Here is a 20,958-nt window from a genome sequence, read left to right on the forward strand (position 1 = left end):
CTGCCAACACTACTCTGTCACATCACCCCTCACACCCACTCAAACCTCATCCTCATCTTACCTGCACTTACTCACCTCGCCAGTACTCATCCCGCCACTACCACTCAACCCAATCCTCACACAATCTCATGGCTCTATCTCATACTCACCCTCTCATGCATCTCTTTCACAGTCAGCCTCACTCAACCTGCCACTACCTGTGCTGCAGCCACAGGGCATGCATCACATATGTGCAGTAGGAAGCATAAGGCAAACGTGTCGTGAACATGAAGGGGATGCACAAGGGTGTTTGAGGGTTTGTCATGGTTTTTACTTATATTTAACTTCTGACCAACTCACATCACATATTGTATTGTCACCACTACTGCCACGTCTTTGCGAATCTTGTCTGGTTTGTGCAATAATGCCCTTTCCTGAGGATCACAATAAAGACCCACACTTGACACCACCCATTGTGTCACTGCAGGGTGGGTATTTGCAGGGCTCTTTCGTGCAGACGACTGAGAGACGTCGGCGATGTCCCTGGTGGCACTCTGGAAGGATGTGGAGGAGAAGTTGTTGAGGGCAGTGGTGACTTTGACAGCGACAGGTAAGAAGATGGTGCTCGGGCCAGCTGGGAGCAGCTTGGCATGAAGGAGGCTGCAGATGTCCACGACTACATGTCGAGTGACTCTGAGACTCCGTTTGCACTGCTGCTCAGAGAGGACCAGGAAGCTGAGCCTCTGTCTTTGGACCCTGTGGCGAGGGTAGTGCCCTCTGCGAAGCATCTCTCTCTGCCGTTGCCCTCCCTCCTGCTGTGCAGGTGGATGTATCACAGCACTGTGTTGTGGAGCTCCACGTGTCAGAGGTGGACGGCATGGCTGGTGAGGCTGGTGATGCTGTTCGCCCTCTGAGGAGGTCATGACTGCAGCTACGGAGGCCCCCATCCGGAAGATGTACATCTGAGGGGGTCCGCAAGGTAAGTACATGTGTCTGGACCCTGGGGTAAGTGTGCAAGTTTGTGAATTTGATTGTTAGGAGGATGGTGGTGGAGGCCAAACTTTGTCCAAAGTGACAGAGTGGCCTCCTGCAATGAGTGAGGGTCTCCCCCCCAGTGTTTCCGCCAGTATGGGAAACAGTCCCAGTTGTTTCTAAAATCCCACCCCTCCTGAAATATTCCCTTAATCAGGTCTGTAAACGACCTGAAATAGCAAGATAAATACTGTTAAGTGGCACCCCGCCGGCTTTAATTGCCTGCAGGAGTCCCACATGTGGGGGCTGCGTGCGCACGTCGGCGCGTCTGTGGGGAACCCGGAAGTGGGCGGGTTGGAGCCGGGCTCCTGACCCGCTCCGGGATTCCCCAATTTTCGGAGCCCCCCCCCCCCGCCACGAACGCACCAGATAGCGGGTGCTAATATCGGGCCCAATGGCTTCGGTCTTCCCACTATTTAGTTGGAGGAAATTTCTGCTCGTCTCGGACAAGCAGTGTGACAAATTAGAGGCAGTGGAGGAGTCGGGAGAGGTGGTGGTGAGGTAGAGCTGTGTGTTGTGATGAGAAATAGGAGGGGACCAAGGATAGAAACCAAGAAAATCCTCCCTGGCTTATTTTGCAGTTGATGCAAAGAGGAGAGTATTAGGTGTACCAAATACATAACTCATATATTCAGTGTTAGCACTGAGATTATAATAAATATATATATGTGTGAGCTCAGAGGCAAGATTGAGCACTCAGTAATTCCCAGTTTCTTTATTCATTATTTTTTTCAATAATCTGTAACATTCTAAATATTAAAATATTTGACGTTTCTCACTTGTGTTTATGGCTCGTTATTGATGAAACCCAACTGAATTACATTTTGCAAGTTTAGAGTGAGAAACAAACAGCCTCGCAAAGGATTTTTGTTTGTTTCAATCCTGCTACTTGAGTTGCACACGACCACGCTGCAAGCCCAAACAGCTGTAGACTACGTCTATAATTATTGAAACAGAGATGTGAAATGCTGGAAATGCATAGCAGGTCAATCAGCATTTGCAAAGAAAAAAGCAGTTAAAAGTTTTGAGTGCATGATACTTCCTCAAAATCCTGAAACCTGAAGAATAAACCTGTCTTTTCTCTTGACTGAATGACCCGCTGTAAGTTGCCAGCATTTCTGTTTTTGGTTTCAGATTCCAGATTCCAGTATTTGCAAGGTTTTTTTTTTAGTATTTATCCATCTTGGTTTAGTCTCAATTTGCTAATTTCTGTCAAATCACCACCATCATCTTCCCAATACTATAACCTGAAAGAAAATGATTTTCTTCTAGTAGAAAATGGACAATCATGCAAATATCTATATTGCGCAAACTGAAAAAAATGTTTACTGCAGTGATTCTGTACAGTGGAGCAACAGGGCTGTTACCATTGTATATTGTTATGCATATAGCATTCAAAGAAAAATCCAATAGATCTATACCTGATCATCATTGTTTGTGTGCCTGATGAGATGCCTCAGGAAACTGAGTCTTGAACACTTGCGAACTAGAATAAGGTCAATGGTCCCATCAGCCAGGTGTGCTGCTGGTGAGAGACCCTTAGGAGACTTTGGACATGCACAACTCATATTTGCTGAATTTATGGCCAGAAACTTTCCTTTAATCACTTTCCACTGTCCTTGCTCCTCTAAAATAAGAAAAACAAGTGTTCATATAAACCAGTGCCCACACCAATACGTTTATGTTTCATTTCGCAGCCTAGGCATTAAGTGATAGCAGGCTATTAGACAAGGAGAACATCACAGCTGGAAATGATCATGTCCTCAACACACAAGCAATTTCAGGGAGGTCTCAGGTGATTGTAATTAAAGGAGCAGTAACCATATCAATTTTTTTTCTATCTGGTCCAAAACTTTAAAACCAATTGTTGTATTCCAACTGCAATACTTTGGAGATCAGCTAACTCAGCACAGACCAGTGGTCAAACCTGGAACCTTCATGGTCTGTATGGCTCCCATACCACACAAAGTATTTACTGATTTTACTGAGGCAGAGAGCCCTCATCTCAGTTTTTGAGTTTCTCTTAATTCTTTTAAAATACTGATATGTCCAGAATTTTTTAAAAAACGCTATATTATTTATATTCAACTGAATTTTGATTAAAATATTAAGTTTCACAAATTAATGTTAGAAATATCTACAGCTCACAAAAGCCTCATCCAATCATTTTGATTAAAATTTCCTTTTAAACTCCATTGATCAGTCAATGTTATCTTGGAACAGCCATGCCTATTTTTGTAATTGGATTATAAACTACACAGAGTTTGTAACATAACAAATTGCTATAATTAATTGAAGTAAAATTAATCACAGTAACACACCATTGAAACCTCAACCGATAAAATGGTAGCTTTTGGTAGCAAAGCTTCTTTTTCTGGAACGTGGAATGTGCTTTCCATTCAACACCTTCCCATCCTGCTTGGATTTTGCTTCTTTTTCCTCTCAACATCTGCACAACAAGCAGAAACGCCAACACATGCAATCTCCTTTGTAGGAGACACTCACTGACTCTTGCTCGCTCTCTCTCTCTCTCTCTGCAGGACAAGACTGTGCACAACACAATGGAGTGGAGTAAGATCGGGGGAGGACCAGCCAACCTCCTTGTGTTATCGGAGCTGGAGCAGGAGCAGCAAGCACTGGAAATCAGTGTTCCCTTCAAAGCAGTGAGAACAGGATATTTTGAGGCTGGGGTCTCTGACGACACAGTATCATCTTGTGGTTAAATAGTAAAATTATATCCCAGTAACACGCATAGTTAAACAATTCAATTACACCATCCAAACATGACAACACCCATGCTGCAACATTGCAATTATACCCAGACAACATACGATTATCTAGTGTGAAAATAACACAATTCTCCCAGCAGCCGAATAAAACCCACTACCCCAAACCACTAACTGTTTCAAGAACCAAAAAACATGTACTTCAATGTCTTTAGGCAGTTTGCACAAACATCTTTCCAAATTTATTCACTGCTGATCGATCGCCCCTCTCCCATCCTAGCTCTTGCCCCTTCCAACTAAACCTTAATCTCACTGAGCACATCCACAGGAGGTACTATAAACAGTACACATATACACATTGCCCGTCAACCATGTAACAATTATAGGCAAATTGATTACAGGTAAACTTCTTGCAGCAGATTGGCTCATAGGAAAATTTCTTTCATAAATCTTTAAAAATAAAAGCCAGTCACTTGCACTCATTAGACACTTGCACGCATCACACTTAGCAAGTATGACATTTTCAATTGGCATAAATAATTTTCCCATACACCACATGTGCTAGATGCAAGACTTAAGTATAGGGATGGGTCGGTTAGATAATTCATGTGACCACAAACATTTTAGATCTTACCATCAACAAATTTGAATTCCCTTTCTTTTTGTGGTACCTTCATTTGCTCTCCACTGTATTGGCAGATAAGACACCTGAAACAAGAGTTTCCAGTTTATGATCAAACAGTATGAGTAACCAATGATTTTTTTCACCAAGTATGAAGAAAACTCAATGGTAGCAAGTTCTGCTGAATACAGATTGAGTATATACATATAACTGACATTAGAAAGACACTGGTTGTTAGAAACATTGAATTAAAATGTATGTTTTACCTTTGTTTGAAATTGCAATTATTTTTTAAACCACTTTTCACAATCTGATATCAATAATGTGCATTAAAGCATGTTTTTTTCTTCTTTGCTATGATAAATCCATTGTTTTAAAATTACAAATGTTATTATTCTGCTCAACTATGTAGGGCAGGATTTTAATATGCTGGCGAGAAGAGTCCGAGGTGTGGGGGGAGGGTGATTTGCGGGTGTGAAACCTGGAAGGGAAGTAGGCAACTGCCGACAGGAGCTGCACATCCTGGGTGGTGGGGGGGGAGGGGGCAGAAAAGAGAGATGGACCTTGTTGGCAGTTAGGATAGAGATGGGGTTGGGGGGTGGGGACGACAAAGATTAGAGTGGACACGTCAGTCATTGGGATCAGAGTGGAGACATCGGAGATTGGCAGGTGTGGGGGGGGGGCAACATAGTTTTTAAGGTATGTTTATTTACTTCTTTTTTTTTACAATGGGAAATGTAATTTTATTTAATTTATTTAGTCTATTTTTCATTGATCCGGCCCTTCCAGTCTGATTTCACCAGGCGTGAATCGGAAGCTGTGGGAAAGCCGCCCAGGTAAAGTTAAAATCTTTTTAAGTGGCCCATACACAAAAAATAAACTACTTTAAGTACCTAAATGAGATAAATTTTCCCCTTTAATTATCGGCCCATCGGATTTAAGTGGGACGGGACTTCCTGGTGACTGATGTGTGTACGCACACAGATTTGCCAGAGTCTCATTCAAAAATGTGCGGGTTCCAGCCGAGATGCCTGCCCGCTCCCAAAAACAGCGATTTTGATTGTGGGCCCCCCCCCCCAAACCCACTGTTTTTCCCTTTTAAAATCCTTCCCATAGTCTCCTGACAGGTTTGTTAGCTAAAACAAACTGATTCATGTATAGAATCTCAGAAAAAATGATCACATTTCATCAAAATAAACGTGAAATATACATCACCATTGGTTGGGGATGGATTAGCAAAATATGCAATACAAGAATGCTTACCCAGCTCTGCATGGACTCTGATCTCTTGGATTTCCAAGTGTTTCAGTTGCTGGTAAATAAGAAATTGCTCCCTCATAGCTGTGGTGAGATAGAAAGGTCTTGAAACCTACAAAAAATAAGAGAAACTAGTGGAAGCTTGGATTTGGAGTCATTGGCTGATTATGACTACAGGGATCAAATTCCATTTGGATTTTAAATCTATGAAAGTCTAATTCAGGATCAACCAGGTGTAACTGTTGCGGAAAAAAATCCCTACATTTTGTGCTTAAAGTGTGATATTAGAAAACATCTCATCAAGTATGTGCATTGATTAGTAGTCAAAATTATGGCCAACTATGGAATTATTTGAAATCACTACTTGGAAAAGGAGCACGGAAATTCTCTCTTGGTCAAGTACATTTTTTTGGTTCCAATGGACTTAACCCATAAAAATCCATGGACAGAAAAATTCTGTGCCTAAAGATCATTATGGATAAATTACTAGTGGATAAACAAAATCAACATTTCAAAGACTCATTCGGTGACAAAAAAAAAATCAAGGCCTCCTTTTCAACACCACAGTCCTGTAAGCAACTCAGCGATGATTTTAAGTCAAAATTCTGCCACAAAGTACAGCTAGAAGCCAAGCAATAGACAATGGCCAAGAATGGGAAAATAAAGGCAAAAAGAGGAGCATGCAAGTTTCCTGGAACTACAAATGGTTACTCCAGTTTTTTTTGTTAAGAAAACTGCAATGGCACAACTACTCATAATTCTGCAATTATCAGTGCTCGTGATTCAGGTTACATTTAAACACAAATTTGAATATATTACATCAGACAGAAAGTGGTTCAAATATACCTAGGAAACCTAAAGGAAATCAAAAGCATCCTTTTAGCTTTACTTAAATTGTGTTGTATTTATGGACTGTGAGATGGTGTGGTCAATTCTTGTGACAGTCGAATAGTTGGAATGCCTTCCTATTAGCACTTATCTTTAACACTGCAGACAATAGGCTCTCAGATCCAAGTTACAGCTGGAACAAGTTCAGGAACTAGTTTTCTAAGAATAAACCTGCCATTGTTCCCATATGATTTGAGCCAACAGTACAAGTTGCAGAGAATCTACTGGCATTGTACTAAACATTGGGAAGGTAATTCTATCAATGATTACACACCATCATTTCAGCACTTAATCTACCCAAACTCATTGCCAGTCAAGCCTATTAAAAAGAAGCACTTATGCAGCATCTCATGACATCCCTCAGAAACCTCCTGAAGCATTCGACTCTGAACTAATGCAGTCAACATAGCTACAGTGCAAATGAGCCATTTTGCCAGCAGCAAGATCCCACAAACAGCAATGTCCTTGTAAGTGTTGGTAGAGTGAGGAAAGTTGCCCGAGATATCAGGAAAACTTTCTGCTGTATAAAGTGGTCCAATGTTACAATATTTTCCATTGTCCGAATTGATAGGAGATATCTGTGGGAAGTGTCACTCACTCACATTCCTGACGTTCAAAGTCTCAGAACTTGAGAAGGAGATGGGGATAATTCCACACATCAGAGAGAGGAAGAGTTTAAGAGGGTAATCACACTGATGAGAGATAGGGAGTTAGCAGTAGAGGAGGAAAGATGGGTGACTAACTGATGGACAAGGAAAGGCAGGAAGGAAAGGTTAGAACAGGAGTTCCGAAAGCAATTAATGCTCTCAAACAGATATGAAATTTCAGCTTCCCGTGGAGAAAATGACGACTCTGGCCAGGGCCATGAATTAAATACCAATGCAACCAGCAAATATGAGATGGCTTGGGGAGGAGTGGGGGGTGAGGGGGGGGGGAAAGAGGGAGGAGAGTAGCAATACAGTTAGAAATGCAGTAGCAATAGGGGATTCAATAGTTAGAGAGGCTGACACAATCTTTTGCAGTCCAGACAGATAGGCCCTGATGCTTTCTTGGCTCCCTTGTGCTGGAGTGAGTGACATATCGCATAGAGTCGAAAATATTTTTCAAGGGAGGCAGAAAAAACAGTTGTCATAGTCCATTTGGAAGCCAGTGATTTTGGTTAAAGGTGGCCTGAAGTCTTTCAAGAAAATTTAGGAGATTAGGAAACAAGTGGTGGAGCAGGATTTCATGGGTCGTAATCTCAGGATTACTTCCCCAGCCATGTGCTAGAATAGGGAAAGACAAGATGATCAAAGAAATCAATGCATGGCTAAAGGTGTGGTGTCAGGAAGAGAGATTCCATTTTGTCGAGCAGTGGCACCAGTTCTGGGACAAATGGGGGCTATTTCATAAGGATCGGCTATATTTGAACAGGGAGGATAAGAACGTACTGGAAAAACGGTTAAACAGGGTAGTGACAAGGTATTTAAACTAAGAGGGACCAGGAAAATAAAACTAACCGGGATTTGCTAATAATGAATGGAGAAATAGAGGATGATATTCATGCAGAAAACAAATTATCAAGAGGGATATGGAGTAGAGGAATAAAATCAAATGTTCTAGTTATAAACAGGGAAACGACTAAAGTAAAGGGAGGGGATATCTTAGACTAAAAATCATGGGTGAAGACGAGTGTTTTAAATAAAGCTAAAATGCATGTATTGCATTGCAGAGAGTGCGGGAAATAAACTGGGGGAACTGGAGGCAATTATTGTCTCGGCAGGTCTAGATTTAATAGCATTAACAGGCTGCAAACTGGACAAGAATGGAAAATAAACATCGGGATATAATATATTTAGGAGATAGGAAAGATAAGTAATGAAAAGGTTTGGCAATATTGGTAAAAGAGAGTTGATGCAGACAAGGGGTACAGACAAGTCAATATGGTTGGAACTCAAAAAAAAGTTTGTTAGATTAGTAGGAGTGTATTGTAGACCTCCAATTTGTGGGACGGAGGTGGAAGAGGAAATCTGCAGTCAGATTAGAGAGATGAATTCTTGTTATATCAGAATGTAATTATCCACTTACGGATTAGGATAAACACTAAATAGAGAAAAGGGAATGGAATCCCCTGCGTACAGGACATCTTCCTCAAACATTATGCTTGTAGGCCTATAAGGGTGGAGCCGTTGCTACATCTAGTTATGAGTAATGAAATAGATCACGCAGATGAGCTAAATGTGGGTAAGCACCAATATAAGGTTCAGACCCAACTAGAAAGGGAAAATGTCAATGCAAAAATTAGAACATCAGATTAGATTAGGTCAGATTTTAGAAAGATGAGTAGTAAGCTAGCTGAGGTGAGATGGAAAGAGAAATTGGCACACAGGACTGGAGAGCAACAGTGGGATGTTTTCAAAAAAAGATATTGCAAAGTACATTCTATCAAAAAAGGAAGCTGCTCGTAGTTTTCGAAATAAACAATGGATAAAGAGCTGAGAAACCACTTAAAATTGAAGAGGGCCCACAAGGACTATGAGTAATAATAATGAAATAAACTAAAGGAGAATATGAGAAAATAAAAAAAAAGATTAAGAGCTAGATACATCCTATGATCCTGAAGAAGGTGAGGGAGGAAATTGCTGAGGTCCTAGAAATTATATTTCAAGGCTCTATTGAGTGTGGATTTGGCTGGAGGACTTGTAAATAGCCAGTGTAGTACCCATTTTTAAAAAGGGAGACAGAGTTAATCTATGTAATGATAGGTCAGTTAGTTTAACTTCTATGTTAGGAAATGTTTTTAATTTATTTAAAAAAAAAGTGTACTTAAGGATGAAATTATCACGTACCTAGATAAAGGGACAATCGTGCTTGACAAACATCACAGAATTCTTTGAGGAGTTAGCAGGCATGGTAGATGGGGGGAAAGGCAATGGATGTAGTGTATACGGATTTTAGGAAAGCATTTGACAAGGTACCACATGAGAGATTATGAAAGAAAATTAAGGGGTATGAAGTTGGGGGAGGAAAGCAAACTGGATTAACAATTTGATAGGTGAGAAAACAGAAAAAAATATACCCCAGACCTTCAGTAGTACACCAAAAAAGCAGAAGAACAGAGTACAATAACAAATGACATTCATCTGACCTCTACCTGCATTCTTTCTTGCTCAAGAGGAACAATTTGAAAGACTATTAAGAATTCCAAACCTCCAGTTTACAAGAATTCATGACGTGGGTGAAGAAGCAACATAATTCTATCTAGTATTGCAACGGGATCTTGATAAATTGGGCCAGTGGGCCGATGAATGGCAGATGGAGTTTAATTTAGATAAATGTGAGGTGATGCATTTTGGTAGATCGAATCGGGCCAGGACCTACTCTGTTAATGGTAGGGCGTTGGGGAGAGTTATAGAACAAAGAGATCTAGGAGTACAGATTCATAGCTCCTTGAAAGTGGAGTCACAGGTGGATAGGGTGGTGAAGAAGGCATTCGGCATGCTTGGTTTCATTGGTCAGAACATTGAATGCAGGAGTTGGGATGTCTTGTTGAAGTTGTACAGGGCATTGGTGAGGCCACACTTGGAGTACTGTGTACAGTTCTGGTCACCCTATTATAGAAAGGATATTATTAAACTAGAAAGAGTGCAGAAAAGATTTACTAGGATGCTACCGGGACTTGATGGTTTGACTTACAGGGAGAGGTTAGACAGACTGGGACTTTTTTCCCTGGAGAGTAGGAGGTTAAGGGGTGATCTTATAGAAGTCTATAAAATAATGAGGGGCATAGATAAGGTCGATAGTCAAAATCTTTTCCCAAAGGTAGGGGAGTCTATAACGAGGGGGCATAGATTTAAGGTGAGAGGGGAGAGATACAAAAGGGTCCAGAGGGGCAATTTTTTCACTCAAAGGGTGGTGAGTGTCTGGAACGAGCTGCCAGAGGCAGTAGTAGAGGCGGGTACAATTTTGTCTTTTACAAAGCATTTGGACAGTTACATGGGTAAGATGGGTATAGAGGGATATGGGCCAAGTGCAGGCAATTGGGACTAGCTTAGTGGTATAAACTGGGCGACATGGACATGTTGGGCCGAAGGGCCTGTTTCCATGTTGTAACTTCTATGATTCTATGATTCTATGAATTCACTTACGTACAGTTGTGTACGGACTCAAATATTGTATAGGATGGGTGAGATAAGATACTTGTGCCTTTCCTACCTATTAGTCACAAAAAGTGGTACATCATTCACTAAAACACAATCCTATAAATATGGGCGACATGGATACTAATAAGTTGTTTTAAAAAATTAAACAAGTTATGGAGTAGCAAGTCAATTAAGATAATCTTGTAAACAGCCCTCATCAGATATTAAAGTACACTGCTATATCATTGACTTTCACCCCTCATAAGTAGGTAATAAATATATTAAGAAGCTTTTAGTTATAAGAATATTGCTGTTCAGACAAAAGGCCACCTCCAGTCAATAAGGGAATTAACAGAAACAAATAGGGCATACACGGCATTCCTTTCAGAATTGCATAATGACACAATTAGCACAATCTGGGCAAGAACAATACCGCCATCTCAAACATAAATGAATATATTAAAATTACCTGAAAAATCATATCTTGATGGACCCATCCAACGGTTCTTTTCACTGTCCATCAGTGTATCACCATAAAATCCATACCCTAATAGAGATACTGAATACTTCAAAAATATGTTTTTATGATGAATTGAACTGACATCGATGGGTTGAGAGTCACCTGAACAAAAAAGGAAAATTACATAAATGCAACAATTACCTCTGGGAAATGTAAAAAGGATAGCTAAAGAGCAAGATTATGTCCAAGTTGAATTTTGATGAACGTTAAAACAATTAATATGGTTTTACTTTATAATAAATCAGGAAATGGAATCAAAAAGTTAAACATTTTCTAAGCCCCCAAGGTTGGAATTCTTGATTGTGTGCAAATGGATGGAATGGGTGAGAGGGGTAAAGGGAGGGTGAAGCTGAAGTGTTTCCCCCAGTTAAGGGCTAATGTCATCCTGCTCATTCAGAATGAGAAAAAGACCAGCAGGGGATATGGGCAGAATAGAGACAGCTACCCAAATAAGAGCTCTGTACTCAAATGCATGTAGCAAGAAAAATAAAACAAGTGAGCAAGCAGCACAAATTCAGCTTAAAGGTTATGATACAGAGACCATTACAGAGTGGTTGTTCGGGCGCGTGAAAAACGCGGCGTGCGAATTGAGTGCGTCCCGCGCGCGATCGCAGGATGATTGATATAATTAGCCGGCAGTTACGGGTTCTCCGCTTCTCAGCTGCGCGCCGGCGGGCTGCGCATGCGCAGTGACATCTTAGCGTTGGTGGAGCTCTATTTAAAGGGGCAGTCCACCAAAGCCCCTCCAGCCACAACCAAGAGGTCTCACAATATGGATCAACCCAGGGGTAAGGCTGCTCCTCGCTTCAAAGACCACGCCCTCCAGGTGCTGCTGGACGGGGTCAGCATGAGGAGGGAGACGCTGTTCCCGACTGACGGAAGGAGGTGCCCTGGCTCCGCCACCAAGAAGGCATGGGAGGAGGTGGCGTCGGAGGTCAGCAGCAGGGGCAACACCACCCGAACTTGGATACAGTGTCGCAAGAGATTCAATGACCTCACCAGGTCCGGGAAAGTGAGTACACTAACGCACTCTGCCACACTCCGTCTTCCACATCACCTCAAACACCTCACAACCCCATCTGCACTGACACCACAGCGCTCCCGCAACAATCCTCACAGCCACTCAACTATCATCCTCACCGTGCCTGCACGTACCCACCGTCCCTGTCCCCACTCGACCACTACCACACACCCCAATCCCCATACAATGGGACGGCCATGTGGCACACGCATCCTCCCATCCATCTGCCACACGCTCAACCCACCCACACCAATGCTTGAAGCGTCTCACAATGCAATCATCACTCAATTACGCTTTTGTGTTTTGCCATCACAGGAGAAGAGATGCAAGAACGCCCGTGAAAGGGCACGCACCGGAGGGGGCCCGCCACACGAGGTGGCTCTGACGGACGCTGAGGTGGAGGCGTTGAAGATTAGCCACACGGTACATTGCCTGTCCGTGGCGGATGGCGAGGCTGGGTCTGCAGAAACATCCGGTAAGGGAAAGCTGAAACTCAGCACTCATGATCGCGAATGATCTTAGCATCACATGGCATCTGCCGCAGCGCCACATTTGGACACATGCCTGATATTGCCCTCTGTTGTCTTACAGGGCCGTCTGCGAGCGCCGTGTCCGTTGAGGGTGATTCCTCTGAGGGTGCATCGTCACATATGAGCCAACCATCCACCAGCGCAGATACACACACCTCGGTGGGTCCCCCCCTTCAATTAGTTGGGATTGCACATGGTGAGTCACCGCGCACATGTGAGCATGAGCAGACCCTGGTGGCAGGGTCAGCCGCGGAGGGAGCACTCTGCTCCAGGCTCTGCTCAGCCGGACCCAGATGCTGAACCCAGGGGGCCACCAGTCAAAAGGAGAGTCGTCGAGGGGCACCAGCACATTGCCAAGGTACTGGGAGAGGTGCCACGCGCACTCTCCACAATCGCACAGAGGATGGAGGAGTCCAACCCCTGCATGAGGGGAATGGTGGCACAGGTGCAGGAGGGTATCGCCGAGATAGTGTCGCAGGGACGTGAAGGCATCTCTGAGATAGTGTCGCGGGTAGGTGCGGGAATGTCTGCGGTGGAGGACAGGCGAGCCTCCCTCGAGCGTCACGCACAGCTCAACATTGAGTCCATGCAGGCCCTCACAACGGCTGTTCGGATTCAGGGTGAGCAACATTCTGCCGCCATAAACAGGTTGACAGATACATTGGTGGTGGCCTTGCAAGGTCTCACACACGTCATCCAAACTGCCGTCCAGCAGGGTGGAAGGGGTGATGTGGGCCTAGGCCATGAAAGGGAAGATGGTGAACGGGGACATGGAAGTGGGGACGCTAATCAAGGTGCCCCCACGTCTCACCCTTTGCCCCCCTCTCAACCAGTGCCCGCAATGGTGCCTCCTCTCCAGGTGGCCGAGTCTGCCCCTGCACAACTGCAGGAGGAGCAGTCTGTGGAGGTGCCCTGAAGGGCACCGAAACCCAGGGGGCGTCGGCCAAAGCAGCCACCCGGTCAGGGCACGAACAGGAGCGACCTGCCACTACCTCTGCTGGAGCCACAGGGGTAGCACCACGTAGGGGGTCCCGAAAACGTAAATCCAAGGTTTTGTGAACACACAGGGAATGCACCAGGGTGTCTGACGATTTGTTATCTTTTTATTTCTAGTCCTTGAATGGACATACAGAATAAACACACTTTTTATCACCACTGCTGCCACCTCTTGTCCATTCTTCTGCGTCTTGTGCAATAGGTCCCTTCCGTGCGCCTCATCATGACGACGAACACCTGGTTCCACCCATTGGTCATAATACAGTGGGTGCAGGAGTACAGGCACCACTCTTATGTGGAGGGGGCTTGTATGGACCCTCGTCTGTGCACGTGATGATATGTGAACGCCTCACACAGTGTGATGTTAGGAGAACCGTTGACATATGAGTGCCTCCCTGGCCTGACGAGCACGCAGGTGAGCTGGTGTTCGGCCCATGGGTCGTTCCTCCTCCTCTCGCTCGTACTCCTCCTCGTCCTCCTCATCATCGTCCTCAATGTGGGTGGCGGGTGTGCATGGGGCCTCCTCCAGCGGCACCCCTCTCTGTTGTGCCATGTTGTGCAGGGCACAGCAGACAACTATAATTCGTCCCACTCTGAGTGGCGTGTATTGGAGCGCTCCCCCAGAACGATCAAGGCACCTGAAGCGCATCTTGAGCAGCCCTATAGCCTGCTCAATTGTAGACCTGGTAGCAATGTGGCTGTCATTATATCGACGCTGCGGCTCGGTGATGGGGTTCCTCAGAGGTGTCATAAGCCACGTGTGCAGGGGATATCCCTTGTCGCCGAGGAGCCAGCCGTTGCCGGTGTTGGGTGCGTGGAAGAGGGGTGGGACGGTGGACTTCCTGAGGAAGAAGGCATCGTGGCAGCTGCCAGGGTATCTGGCGCACACGTGTAGGAATCTCTGGCGGTGGTCACAAATGAGCTGGGTGTTCATGGAGTGATACCCCTTCCTGTTGATGAACAGCCCTGGCTCATGTGGAGGTGCCCGTATTGCTATGTGGGTGCGATCGATTACACCCTGCACCCGTGGGAAGCCAGCCACAGCATGGAATCCAACCGCCCTCTCCGTCTGGCTGCGCTCATCCATGGCGAAGTTGATGTAGTTCGAGGCCCTGTGGAACAACCCATCGGTGACCTGCCTTATGCGCTTGTGTGCCGACGACTTACAGACCCCGGTGATGTCCCCCGTGGCACCCTGGAAGGATCCGGAGGCGAAGAAGTTGAGGGCGGTGGTGACTTTGACGGCGACGGGTAAGAAGATGCTGCTTGGTCCATCCGGGAGCAGCTCGTCATTAAGGAGGCTGCAGATGCCGGCGACAATCTGGCGAGTGACTCTGAGCCTACGTATGCACTGCTGCTCAGAGAGGTCCAGGAAGCTGAGCCTCGGTCTGTAGACCCTGTGCGGAGGGTAGTGCCTCCTGTGACGCATCTCTCTCTGCGGTTGCCCTCCCTCCTGCTGTGCCACAGCACCGTGTTGTGGGGATCCATGTCTCTGAGGTGGACGGTGTGGACTGCGAGGCTGGTCATGCTGTTCGTCCTCCGAGGATGTCAACGCAGCCCCCATCTGGCAGGTGTAGGTCTGAGGGGTTGTGCACGGTAGAAAAGTGTGTCCTCGCACACGGGTTGCGGTTGCACGTCGGTGAGTCTTCTTGCTTAGAGGAGGGTGCTGGAGGGCAAGCGTTGCCCTATGTTACGGAGTGTCCTCCTGCGTTGGTGAAGGCTCTCCCTCCCCCCACCCCCCGCACATGTGGAATGCACCTTGGCAGCTGCCACAGGCTGCTGGCTGCAACACGTCCGTTTGGAGTGAGAGTGTTTCCCCCAGTATGGGGGACAGTCTCAGTTCAACGTAAAATCCCACACTTCCTAAAAAAAAAACCACAATCAGGTCAGTTAATGACCTGAAATAGCTACATAAATACTGTCAAGTGGAACCCCGCTGACTTTAATTGCCTGCGGGATTCCCACCTGCGGGGTCTGCGCGCGCATGCCGGCGCGTCAGCGTGGAACCCGGAAGTGGGCGGGATCCGGTCGGGGTCCTCCATTTCGCGATTTTCGAGGCCCCCCCCGCCGAGAACGCACCCGAGAGCGGGTGCTAAAATCGGGCCCCTGGTTACAAGCTGGACATGGAATCATAGAAAATAGGAGCAAGAGTAGGCCATTCGGGCCTGCTCCGCCATTCAAAATGATCATGGCTGATCGTCTAACTCAGTATCCTGTTCCTGCTTTTTCCCCATATCCCTTGATCCCTTTAGCATTAATATATCTATCTCCTTCTTGAATATATTTAATGACTTGGCCTCCACTGCTTTCTGTGGTAGAGAATTCCACAGGTTCACCACCTTCTGAGTGAAGAAATTTCTCCTCATCTTGGTTCTAAATGGCATATCCCGTATCCTGAGACTGTGACCCCTGGTTGTGGATTCCCCAGCCATAGGGAACATCCTCCCTGCATCTAGTCTGTCTAATCCTGTTAGAATTTTATATGTTTCAATGAGATCACCTCTCATTCTTCTAAACTCTAGTGAATATAGGCCTAGTCGACCCAATCTCTCCTCATACGTCAGTCCTGCCATCCCAGGAATCAGTCTGGTAAACCTTCTTGCACTCCCTCCATGGCAAGGACATCCTTCCTCGGATAAGGAGACCAAAACTGCACACAATACTCCGGATGTGGTCTCACCAAGGCCTTGTACAACTGCAGTAAGACATCCCTGTTCCTGTGCTCAAATCCTCTTGTAATGAACGCCAACATACCATTCGCCTTCCTAACTGCTTGTTGCACCTGAATGCTCGCTTTCAGCGACTGGTGTACAAGGACACCCAGGTCTCGTTGCACCTCCCCTTTTCCCAATCTATCACCATTCAGATAATAATCTGTCTTTCTGTTTTTACAACCAAAGTGGATAACCTCACATTTATCCACGTTATACTGTATCTGCCATGTTCTTGTCCACTCACCCAACTTGTCTGAATCACATTGGAGCCTCTTTGCATCCTCCTCACAGCTCACATTCCACCCCAGCTTTGTGTCGTCTGCAAACTTGGAAATGTTACATTCAGTTCCCTCATCCAAATCATTGATATATATTGTGAATAGCTGGGGCCCAAGCACTGATCCCTGCGGTACCCCACTCGTCATTGCCTGCCACCCAGAAAAAGACCCGTTTATTCCTACTCTCTGTTTCCTGTCTGTCAACCAATTCTCAATCCATGCCAGTATATTCCCCCCAATTCCATGTGCTTTAATTTTGCACACTAGCCTTTTGTGTGGGACCTGATCAAAAGCCTTCTGAAAATCCAAGTACATCACATCCACTGGTTCTCCCCTATCTATTCTACTAGTTACCTCCTCAAAAAACTCCAGTAGATTTGTTATGCATGATTTCCCTTTCATAAACCTATGCTGTCTTTGGTTCTGGCCGTTTGTATATTCAGTAGTCTGGTATCTAATGTTTTTCTGTCTGAACACTATTCAATTCCTTTGATTGCCTTGATAACGGGCAGTTGGAAAGATTATATGTAATCACCAGGCATTGTTCTGTGACTATATATGCAGTAATTTTCAAGGAATCCGACACTCACCTGACGAAGGAGAAAGCCTATGAAAGCTTGTGATTTTCAAATAAAACTATTGGACTATAACCTGGTGTTGTAAGATTCCTTACATTTGTCCACTATTTCCAGGCCACTTCCTTTAGTACTCTGGGATGTAGATTATCAGGCCCTGGGGATTTGTCAGCCTTTAGCCCCATTAATTTCCCTAGCACTTTTTTTTTACTAATACTGGTTTCCTTCAGTTCCTCTCTCTCACTAGACCCTTGGTTCCCTAACATATCCGGGGGGTTATTTGTGTCCTCCTTTGTGAAGACAGAACCAAAGTATGTGTTGAATTGTTCTGCCATTTCTTTGTTCCCCATTACTGACTGTAAGGGACCTACATTTGTCTTCACTAATCTTTTTCTATTGACATATTTATAGAAGCTTTTACAGTCAGTTTTTATGTTCCCTGCTAGTTTACTCTCATACTCTATTTTTCCCCTCTTAATCAATCTCTTTGTCCTCCTTTGCTGAATTCTAAACTGCTCCCAATCCTCAGGCTTGCTGCTTTTTCTGGCAATTTTATATGTCTCCTCTTTGGATCTAATACTATCACTAATTTCTTTTGTAAGCCACAGTTGAGCCACTTTTCCTGTTTTATTTTTGCACCAGACAGGAATGAATAATTGTTGTAATTCCTGCACACGTTCGTTAAATATTAGCCATTGCCTATCCACCGTCATCCCTTTTAGTAAAGTTCCCCAATCTATCCTAGCCAACTCACACCTCATACTTTCGTAATTTCCTTTATTTAGATTCAGGACCCTAGTTTCGGATTCAACTACTTCACTCTCCATCTTAATGAGGAATTCTATCATGTTATGGTTGCTCTTCCCTAAGGGACCCCGCACAACAAGATTGTTAATTAATCTTTTCTCATTGCACAATACCCAGTCTAGGATCGCCTATTCTCTAGTTGGTTCCTCAACGTATTGGTCTAGAAATCCATCACGTACACACTCCAGGAATTCCTCCCCCACAGTATTATTGCTAATTTCCTATTTAATGCCCTCCCCTATATCTCCACTACTGTTTGGGGGCCTATAGACAACCCCCACCAACGTTTTCTGCCCCTTGGTGTTTCTTAGCTCCACCCGTACAGATTCCACATCGTGATTTTCCGATTCAATATCCTTCCTCACTATTGCATTGATTTCCTCCTTTATTAACAACGCTACCCCACCTCCTTTCCCTTCATGCCTGTCCTTCCTAAATATTGAATATACACCCGGATGTTCAGTTTCCATCCTTGGTCACCCTGCAGCCATGTCTCTGTAACCACAACTATAATCATACCCATTAATATTTATCTGTGCTGCTAATTCATCTACCTTATTGCGAATGCTCCGCACATTAAGACACAATGGGCCCGATATTACCATGGCGGCGGGGGGGAAAATCGATTGGGCGCGTGTGTAACGCGCCCGGTAAAATCAGTCTGCTCCACACGCAATCGCAGGCTAATTGGATCCACTTACCTGTTCTTCCGGGTTCCCCGCTGCTAAGCTGCGCGGTGGGCGGACTGCGCATGCACAGTAAGGTCTGTCAGCTGGAGGAGCCCTATTTAAAGGGGCAGTCCTCCACTGACTGATGCTGCAGGAAATAGGAAAAATTACAGCATGGAGCAGCCCAGGGGGAAGGCTGCTCCCAGGTTTAATGATGCCTCACTCCAGCTCTTATTGGATGGGGTGAGGAGGAGGGGGAGGACAGAGATCTTCCCGCCGGCGGGCAGGAGGAACCGGCCTGCCTCTGCCACCAAGGTCTGGCTCGAGGTGGCAGAGGAGGTCACCTGCACCACCAACATATCGCCCACCTGCATACAGTGCAGTAGGTGCTGCAATGACCTAAGTTGGTCAGCCAAAGTGAGTACACTTACTCATTCCCCTACACTCTGTCTGCCACATCACCGTCCCCACCCCACATCTCCTTCTGCACTGCCAACACTACTCTATCACATCACCCCTCACACCCACTCAAACCTCATCCTCATCTTACCTGCACTTACCCACCTCGCCAGTACTCATCCCGCCACTACCGCTCAACCCAATCCTCATACAATCTCATGGTTCAATCTCAGACTCACCCTCTCATGCATCTCTTTCACGGTCAGCCTCACTCAACCTGTCACTACCTGTGCTGCAGCCACAGGGCATGCATCACCTCTGTGCAGTCGGAAGTGTAAGGCAAATGCGTCGTGAGCATGAAGGGGATGCACAAGGGTGTTTGAGGGTTTGTCATGGTTTTTACTTCTATTTAATTTCTGATCAACTCACAATACATATTATGTTGGCACCACTACTGCCACGTCTTTGCGAATCTTGTCTGGTTTGTGCAATAATGCCCTTTCCTGAGGATCACAATGAAGACCCACAACTGATGCCACCCATTGTGTCACTGCAGAGTGGGTGTAGGTGTATTTGCAGGGCTCTTTTGTGCAGACGACTGAGAGACGTCGGCGATGTCCCCGGTGGCACCCTGAAAGGATGTGGAGGAGAAGTTGTTGAGTGGTGACTTTGACAGCGACAGGTAAGAAGATGGTGCTCGGGCCAGCCGGGAGCAGCTCGGCATGAAGTGGGCTGCAGATGTCCATGACTACATGTCGAGTGACTCTGAGCCTCCATGTGCACTGCTGCTCAGAGAGGTCCAGGAAGCTGAGCCTCGGTCTGTGGACCCTGTGGCGAGGGTAGTGCCCTCTGCGATGCATCTCTCTCTGCCGTTGCCCTCCCTCCTGCTGTGCAGGTGGATGTGTCGCAGCACTGTGTTGTGGAGCTCCACGTGTCAGAGGTGGACGGCGTGGCCGGCGAGGCTGGTGATGCTGTTCGCCCTCCGAGGGGGTCATGACTGCAGCTACGGCGGCCCCCATCCGGAAGATGTACATCTGAGGGGGTCCGCAAGGTTGGTAAATGTGTCTGGACACCGGGGTAAGTGTGCAAGTTGGTGAATTTTGTTGTTATAAGCAGGGTGGTGGAGGCCAAACTTTGTCCAAAGTGACAGAGTGGCCTCCTGCAATGAGTGAGGGTCTCCCCCCACCCCCCACTACCTGTCAAATGGACCTGTGCAGCTGCCACAGGCTGATGACTGCAACACGTCCATTTGAACTGAGAGTGTTTCCCTCAGTACGGGAAACAGTCTCAGTCAGTTGCAAAATCCGATCCCTGCTAAAATAACAGGTCAATCAGGTCTGTAAATGACCTGAAGTACCTGTTCAATTACTTTAAGTGGCACCCCGTCGGCTTTAATTGCCGGCGGGAGTCCCACATGCGGGGACTGCACGCGCATGTCAGCGGGTCAGTGGGGAAACCCGAAAGTGGGCGGGTTGGAGCCGGGCTCCAGACCCGCCCCGGGAATCCCCGATTTTCGCAGCCCCCCACCCCCAGCCATGAACGCACCCGATCGGGGGTGCGAAAATCGAGCCCAATGCCTTTAGACTTGTCTTTTTAAGATTGCTGGTCATCTTAGTATTATTTTGCACTATGGCTCTGTTTGTTTTTCGCCCTTGTTTTCTCTGCCTTCCACTATTGCTTCTTCCCTTTCTGTCTTTTGTTTCTATCCTTGTTTTCCCCCTCCTCTGTTTCCCTGCTCAGGTTCCCATCCCCCTGCCATTCTAGTTTAAACCTCCCCCAACAGCACTAGCAAACACCCCCTCGAGGACATTGGTCCTGGTCCTGG

The 20,958-nt window shown here is 45.9% G+C and overlaps 1 protein-coding gene across 4 annotated transcripts in view; it reads right to left on the minus strand.

Moving 5' to 3' along the window:
• The window catches only part of cerk (ceramide kinase), a 117,478-nt gene that overhangs the window by 11,930 nt on the left and 84,590 nt on the right, over positions 1–20,958 (minus strand). For all 4 annotated transcript variants that reach the window (XM_068004899.1, XM_068004900.1, XM_068004898.1 and 1 more), the window contains 4 exons: positions 11,095–11,247; positions 5,623–5,728; positions 4,372–4,445; positions 2,433–2,638 (listed from right to left, as the gene is read on the minus strand). In XM_068004899.1, the coding sequence (XP_067861000.1) occupies positions 2,433–2,638; positions 4,372–4,445; positions 5,623–5,728; positions 11,095–11,247 (539 nt within the window). The remainder of the gene's footprint in view (positions 1–2,432; positions 2,639–4,371; positions 4,446–5,622; positions 5,729–11,094; positions 11,248–20,958) is intronic.

This window comes from Heptranchias perlo, chromosome 24, assembly GCF_035084215.1.
Source record: "Heptranchias perlo isolate sHepPer1 chromosome 24, sHepPer1.hap1, whole genome shotgun sequence".
NCBI classification, from domain to species: domain Eukaryota; kingdom Metazoa; phylum Chordata; class Chondrichthyes; order Hexanchiformes; family Hexanchidae; genus Heptranchias; species Heptranchias perlo.